Genomic DNA, 8,480 nt, shown 5'->3' with positions numbered 1-8,480 from the left:
TAAAATAAAATAAAATAAGAAGAAGACGACGAAGAAGAAGCAACGGTGTCAGGATCACATTATGAACAGAATTTTATATTGAGAAGCAAATCAAGACTAGGAGACTGTCTAACCAAAAACAAATTATATATTGAGAAGCCTCAAATCTCTAAAGACAATAAAACATCAGAAGAAAATGACAAAAGAAATTGATGAACAGTGACTTTACGCTTAGTGCATCTTGCCTCCTTCGCTTGTGTTTATTTCTTAACATGGAGATGGGCAGGTCATCAGCACATTCCTGATCTCTGTTATCTTGAAGTTGTGGCTCCTACGAAACGCGAAGACCAAAACAAGATATGCAAGTATAATGTATTTAAAAATATATCATTAAGGAATTAGGTACTTTATCAGGCATCAGATATCTAAGCGAACAAGACTTCAAATTATGGAACCAACTCACTTCACAATTTTCTGAAGATATAATTCCTGGCTCCCCAAAATTGATATTCTGGAGATAAGCATGCAGCATCTCAGATATATCCACAACCTATAAAAATTCAAGAGAGGGAATCATGATCAACACTCAATATAGTATTGAAACATTTCAGATTAGCCTTAGAAATAATGGCACTCTTGATAGAGTTACCGGTGCTACTAGTTGAACAAATACCGCAACTACATATAGATGAAGGTGTATTTCCTCAGAAAAGGCATAAGCCACAAGTCTAAGGAAACACATAACGAGAGTTGAATTTAAGCCCACAAAAAGTAAAGAAAATGCATATAAGATCTCCAAACGAAAAATAACTGAATTTTTTAACACAGCCAACTACTGAATGCAACACCTACCAAATAGAATGTGCATTATTCAAGAATCTCTTCAATTGCCAAAATCTAATTTATGAAATCAAACTACACGAGACAGTCCACAAGCTAGATGATGTTAATTTATCCCACCTTTCTTGATTTACTTAGTCATTTTTATTTAGTAGGGGAGGATTAATGGAACAAAATGCTAGTATGAATATCTATGCTGGTATCATCAGCTAAAAAGCCTTTCAAATTTCATTTCGGGTCAAGATCCTCTCCTTTTAAGCGTCTCCTTCAGATGTCAAGTGCACTAAATACTTTCACTCCCTATGAAAGCTGCCTCACATGTTACTTCATTACATACCTCTACCCACTCTGCAGAAAACTCACAGAACGGCATGCGATAAATCTTCACTTGTCCTTCAGTTGTGCATACAGCAAGCAAACAACTGCAGAGAATGTAAAGATATACACAGTTGAATCAGTGACGAAAACAACACGTCATAAGCCTTATGAAGATAACTAAATACAACAATACAGAAACATTATAGCTGAGAAAAAAACTTATACCCTGAGTTGGGCCCCAAACCAACAGGAGACCAAGAAATTGACCTGACACAAGGACGAGTATCCCGTGATAAACAAACCGGTAGCAAGCAATCCGAGAGCAAATCTATCAACGTGTCAAGGAAAGTACAAGTCATGACCCATGAATCATGAAAATAATAGTTCTCTTAAAGTGTAAACTAGGATTAATACAATTATTATAGCCATAGAGGCTAGAACAGAAACTTACAAAACTTCAGCTGCTAATGTAAGTGAAACTATGGATTCTACGGTTAAGCTGAATGCATGTTAAGACGTTCACATACCTTCACGCTCAATCAACCCAATGGGAAAAGGCTTGCTGGCATTGATAGTCACCAGACCCCGAGGACCAAATGGTTTAGCCGGATTCTGTACTAGTTAGTAAGCATGTAAGAGCATGTTTCGTGAACGAAATTGAGGGCTATAGACCGCACAATGTACAAGAATTTACGTTCACTATTGAAGGCAGTTAGACAGCACAATGACAAGAAATTAACTTAATACTGTCCTGTATCCTCTATCAAACATGTATTGAATGATTCTATCACTGATTTTATTAACTAAGAGAATTACCAGTATGGTAACAATATTGCCAGAGGCTACTGCCACCAAATTTTCGTCAGACCACGCGACAGCATTTGGGTAAGAAGGTGATGCCACGAGCGAAGCAGCCTGGAACCGCGAGGACATTGTTATACAGAACTCCAACTCCAATCAACCTAGACTTTCGAGGAAATTTTGCAATTTTGAATATAACTGAAAACGAAAGTTCATAAAAAAATTCCAAATTCTTGTTTGCTCTCGACCGTATCAGTAATTACAAAAAGGGTTTAAATTAAGACGAAGAAGAATAGAAGGCAGATTCTTGGAAGAGAAGAGGGGGCAAAAGGCCTGTGCAATTCCTCGGTGGAGCATACACCAAGGCCCACAAGATGTGTTTGGGCTGGACTAGGCCAGACAAAAGCACTAAACCGCAATTCAGTCCGCTTCTGTTTAAATTTCACATACAAATAGATCTAGTGAAAATCTATAATCTATATATATTAAAATACCACATCAGTGAATAATCATTTTTTGGACGATTTATATCACATCAGTGGAGAATCATTTTTTGGACGATTTTAATCCTCTACAATTCAATTATTTCAATAATGTCTTACTTTTCATTTTTCGATATGTAATAAATACTATATAATTATTATCATTTATGAAATTTGTGATATTAATTTTCAATTAATTAACATTCACATTAACCAAAATTTAATGAATTTTCACTTGATGAATCTTGAATTATATAAATCTATAGTTATTAAAGATAAATTTATTCATATTCATGTATCCAGAAATTTTAATGAGTGTTTAAATTTATATATTAACAATTAATTTTTATGTATCGAAAGTAATATAAAAAGATTGCTCATTTATAGTATTTCATTTCATCATTACAAAAAAAATTTAATAATAAAAATTGACCTTTGAGAGTACAATTTGAGTATAATTTTCTTCTCTTAAATTCTATGCTAAATTTTATTTTCTCTAATTTGTCCGAGACACATCAAATCCTCCAACAAATTAGTATTAAATATTACTTTTATATCACTTATAAAGTATTTTAGAATAACTTGCAATACACGTTCAACTTTAACTAGTTAGTTTTTAAGTTATCAATTCAACTATAAGATTGAAAGAATTTCTGCTCAAAAATCAAATAATAATTATCTTTTAAATATTAATAATAATATTATGTGCCTATTTGTTTCCCATTTTTTTAATAAGAATGTATTTTAAAATAGTTAATTGATGAAAAATGTGTGATTAAAAAATAAAAAATAAAAATTTGTTTTACGTGTAATATTATTTTATTGTAGAACGTATGGTTAAAAAGAAACGAGAGAAAATTGTATTTTGAGAAAAATGAATATCAAACATGGGCTATAAAATTATAACCTATCCATTCCATCCCAATTTTACACTCAAACCCTAATTCATTTCACTGCCTCTTTTCTCTCCATCTTCTATCTTTAAACCTCTCTCTACTCACTTTTGGCACCAATCCCCTTAGTCTACTCTCCCATCATCTCAATTTTGACACAGGTCCCTTCTCTCTAACCGCCCATCATCTCTATTTCAGTGTTGATCCTGCTCTTCTTATAGTAGTGTCGTGTGATCATGGCATGCTATGCGCAGCATTGTTGCGCTCAACGATGGCATCATTGCCATATGCTTAAAGTAGTGCAGGGACATCATGATTGTTGGACCACCATCTATTGTGGATTTGAGAGGATCGTGGTGGTGATTTTTTATAAGGCCACCATAATGATGCAGTGGCGACGGTGGCGACGGCATCAAGTTTGGAAATTTGCTCATGGGTATGGTGGTTGGGGTGTGATGAAGATGATGGTTGTGATTCTTATACAAGAGGTGGTGCTGCTGCTATATTGATGGTGAGATGGTGATGGCATTGGCAGCGACGACGGTCTTTGTGTTGGTGTCGACACTGGTGATGGGTTAGTAGTTGAAAATGGTAGTTTGTTAATAGTTGTAGGATGGTTTTAAAGTTGAAAATGGTGCTTTGTTAGAGGTGGTTGTGCTTGTTGTGGTGCGGAGGTGATGCTTCTTTCGGTAAGTGCCATGGTGGATTGTGGTTAGGTGGAGTAAGTGGCGCGGTTAAGACCGTATGTGACCAATTATTTGAAAATGTAATCAATAAATTGGATATTTTGTAACAAATAAATTATACGTGACTAATAAATAATACGAGACCTTAAATTTTGAATATGACTTTAAAATTTTTTCAGAATTTTGTGATTTGTGATCGATAAATAAATTATGGTTATAATTTTTTTTTATTTTTAACCAATGAATAAGTTGCGAGCAATAATTTTTTTTATTTATGAATGTGAAATAATTTGTGACCTATAAAATTTTTTATTTGTCCAAAAAATAATTTGAGATTAATTAATTTAATAATTTGTGACAAAATAATATGATCTTAATATATTTAATTAATAAAATATATATTTAATTAACTATTTCATGAATATAATTTAATTGATATCTTATTTTAGAAGATTTTAAACCTTGTTTATTAGTTTTGAAATAGGTTATACTTAATCTATTAGATATGAAATTTTCTCATATATCTAATGGATCGCTGCATATTTAAGGTGGTTCAAATATACAAATTCAAAATTAAGAAATAAGTTTTGAAACTTCAAAAATCATATCATAATTAAATGAATAAATAAATTAATATTTTACTAGTTAAATATACTAATGTCATAATACTATACAATTTATGGTCACAGTTACATATTAAGCACAATTACTAAACGTTTCAATCACAAATAATAAATTTCAAAGGTTACAATTTATTGTGGATTAAAAATTATTAAAGTAATTGATCGTGTATTATTTTTCAATTAGAAGTCACAAATTTTATGAATCACAATTTATTTATCAATGATAAATGATCAAATTAATGTGAAATATTAATTTTTAATCACAAATTTTATATGTCACAACTTATTTCATGTTCATAAATTATCAAATTAATTAGTCACAAGTTATTTTTCGATCACAAATTATCAAATAATTGCTTACAAATTTAACATATTGTGAGTCACAATTACAAATTTATTTACAATCTCACATTTTAGTCATTTTATAAATCACATATCATTTATTGATCACAAATTAACCTAATTGTTGGTTACAAACATCCAAATAGTTGGTTAACCCACCCCACCCCTGCCCACGCCAATTAGTTGGTCACACACTCTTCGCTCGAACTCCACCACACCCTAAAACCACCACCGACACCAGTAGTTGGTCACAAATTAACCAAATAGCTGGTCGCAAACACTCATCATTCAATCCTACCCCATTTTATTACCTAGCACCAACTAAACGCCTCGCCACCACCTACACACTACTCCAAGCACCACCACCTCACCATCGTTGCCAACACCACCTATACCCGTACCACCACTACTAGCACCAGTACCATTACCTCAACATAAATGCCACCACCACTACCGCCAGCACCACCACCACTACCACTTTAACTATACCACTACAACTACAACTTCAATTGTACCACCACACAAAATTGGCTTCCATACATACAGAAACTGTACACATACACCACAAATCAATCATCACCACAACTTGCACAAACCACCACCGTCACCTTACCACCACTGTAGCCACACTACCAACAACCATCACCACCACGACATCGCATCAACAACCATCAATTGCACAGCAAACTAGATGAAGTGAAAACAGAGGTAAATTAGAAACAAACCTATCGTCACTATCACAAAGGCGATGGGCGCTAATGCATTGTCGCACTTGCAGCCACAATGGGCATCGCGTATCTCACATAACGTCGTCATGTGGAGCAGTGTTGTAACACCCCAAATTTTCATAACACCGGAGCATTACCAAAAATTTATTTTTTTATTTACTTTACATTCAAAAAGCTCAAAATAAAATTCTTTAATAAATAATAACTGCGACATTCATAAATTTAACGTAAACATAGCAATCGTATCTGATAACAATAAACATGTCTTAAAATAAATCAACAAATAATTACAAAGGTAGAAAAACTTAATGAAAATTTATTCTCTGTTCTTACGATCCTCTTAGCAGCCCACATCACCACCCCACCACAAACCCAATCGACCCAAAATAATCTGTAAAAATCTATAAGAGTGAGTATTCAAAAACACTCAGTAAGATACGTGCAGTTTCCGTATACAAATATATAACAATAAAAATTACACTTCATACCATTCTGATCTTATGGAGTATATCGGTGATCAAGTGACACATTCATCTTAGATCCTCTTATAATCCCGTAGGATTTCATATCTCTTAAAAAAACGAATGTCTACGGGCAATCCATGCATATTTAATTGAATATAAAAGTATAAGGAAATGAAAACACTTGCACATAAAGTATATTACCTCGCTAAATAAAATGAACTATTGAACAAAATATAAATGCACGTGCCCAAAATCTTTTCAAAGCTCTAATGAATAATGGTTGCAAAATGAGTTCTTGTCTTCTAGTTCCCAAAAGTAACCCCCCTCTCTCTTTCTCTCTCTCACGTGTGTATAAATCTTGGTGTGGTGAAATATGGAACCACTGTATAGTATTTATAGTAATAAAAAGTGGTGGAGTTATAATAGAAAATATGTACCCTATTGAATAAAACATAGTTTACATATTTTGATTATATTTTAATAACAAATTCATAGTTATCAAAATAGGATACTAGCTATCACATCAAATTCAAAATAGGTTAGTATTAAACTAAAAATAAAATTAAAATTCAATACCCAACTCATACATTTTGGGAGAGAGAAAATGAATTGATTTATAATTTATATAAAATTCTATTTATCCTATTTTCTTTCAATTGGGTCTAACTTAATGTGCTTTTATCCAAAATAATTTTTTCTCGAATCAAAGACTTCAAATTAATTATGACCGATAAAATGAGTTCAATATCGATATACTAAATCTTGCTCTAACAATATCTAATTATTTGGAACAGATAAAATAGAAATTTAAAATGTTTTTTTTTTCATTTTATTCCTCAACTTTCAAAATATAAATGTATAATATATAAAATAAATATATTTTATTCTAAAATTTTGGGGGTTACAAGTGTTGCAGCATATGACGTGCGACATAACTACACCTATTGCAGGTCCCAATGCCCATCGCCTTTCTAGTCTATGAAGAGGGGAAATACATGAAAATAACCTATAGAAAAGGGTCATTTTTCCAAAATTACCTTCGGTCAATTTACATACCTAAAATACCCTTCATTTATATATTACATAACAAGTCACTATAATATAGAAATTTTCTAATTTAATCCTTAAAATTAAATATTACTTGATTTTTGATAGATTTATTGTTTATAGATTTATTTGATTTTTGTTCGCTCTAAGTAGCCCTCCTAACTGGTATCAAAGTCGTAGAGATCATGAGAAAATCCATAAAAAATAGATTACCTTAAAAAATAAAAATCTTTAGATTTAGGTTAATACTTAGATTTTATATAAATTTAAGAAATAATATATTAATTATTATAAAGTTAAAGGAATATTTAGATTACATCCTTAAAATAATAATTAATTATAATATACAAATATGTATATTTATATCTTGATAAAAGTATAGAGATCATGGAAATTAAAATAAGAAAAATAGATAATTATTATAAATTAGAAGAAGGAAGAGGATGTTATATATTTTTAAAACCTATTTCTAATAAATTAAAAATAATGACATTAACAATAGTTAAAGATTTACCTAAAGAAATAAAAGAACAAATATTAGAAAAATTCATAATAGAAACAATAAAAGAAATATATATGTATGAAAAAATTATTAAAGAATATGAAGATGAAGAGATTAATTTATATTACAAAGAGAAGTATGAGTTCAAGTGATAATACAAATTTAAAATTAAATAAATTACTTATAAAAATAGAAAAAAATACAAGAAGAAATACGAAATATAATGTTAATACTAGAAGGAATAAAAGTATCAAATAATAGACAATTAATAAAATTAAAATGTGAAAGATTAAAATTTGAGAGTAAATATTTTAGTATAGTAAAAGAAGAATTAATAGATCCAGATATAGCCAACATAAGATTTGAGAAAATAATAGATAAAAAAGAAGATAAAATGTGTAAATTAACTTATATGTAAGAAAAATGATTTTAATATGTCAATAAGTGAATATATGGAAGAATTAAAGTCATTAATAAAAATGTTAATAAATGGTATAAAAGATTTAAGAAATGAAGTAAGAGAAACAAGAAATGACATAAATATATTAAAAATTGAAATTAACAAACTAAAAGAAAAAGAAAAGAAAATAGATAAAAAAAATTAGTAGAAAAAGAAATGACTCGAATAGGAAAGAAATATATTGAGAAAGAAAGTGTAAATTAGAAATAGGAAGTATGGATGATGAATTTAGAAAAAAAATATTACCAAAAAATTAGAAAAAAGAGAATCTAGAGAAAAATATTAGAAAAATTAAAAGTAGAAGAAAAAGAAAAT

General features: G+C 30.4%; 1 protein-coding gene across 1 annotated transcript in view; it reads right to left on the bottom strand.

Annotated features, from left to right (window-relative positions):
* Nucleotides 1-2,233, bottom strand: part of LOC111406816 — a 20,183-nt gene extending 17,950 nt beyond the window's left edge. The window contains exons 1-6 of the mRNA XM_023036188.1: nt 1,954-2,233; nt 1,665-1,749; nt 1,363-1,465; nt 1,157-1,241; nt 443-529; nt 165-310 (exon numbers count right to left, since the gene is read on the bottom strand). Of these exons, the coding sequence (XP_022891956.1) occupies nt 165-310; nt 443-529; nt 1,157-1,241; nt 1,363-1,465; nt 1,665-1,749; nt 1,954-2,070 (623 nt within the window). The 5' untranslated portion in view covers nt 2,071-2,233. The remainder of the gene's footprint in view (nt 1-164; nt 311-442; nt 530-1,156; nt 1,242-1,362; nt 1,466-1,664; nt 1,750-1,953) is intronic.
* Between the last annotated feature and the right edge of the window lie 6,247 nt (nt 2,234-8,480).

The sequence above is a fragment of the Olea europaea genome, chromosome 12 (genome assembly GCF_002742605.1).
Source record: "Olea europaea var. sylvestris chromosome 12, O_europaea_v1, whole genome shotgun sequence".
NCBI lineage: Eukaryota > Viridiplantae > Streptophyta > Magnoliopsida > Lamiales > Oleaceae > Olea > Olea europaea.
Note: the sequence above shows the minus strand (reverse complement) of the source record. Positions and strands in the feature narration are given on the sequence as shown.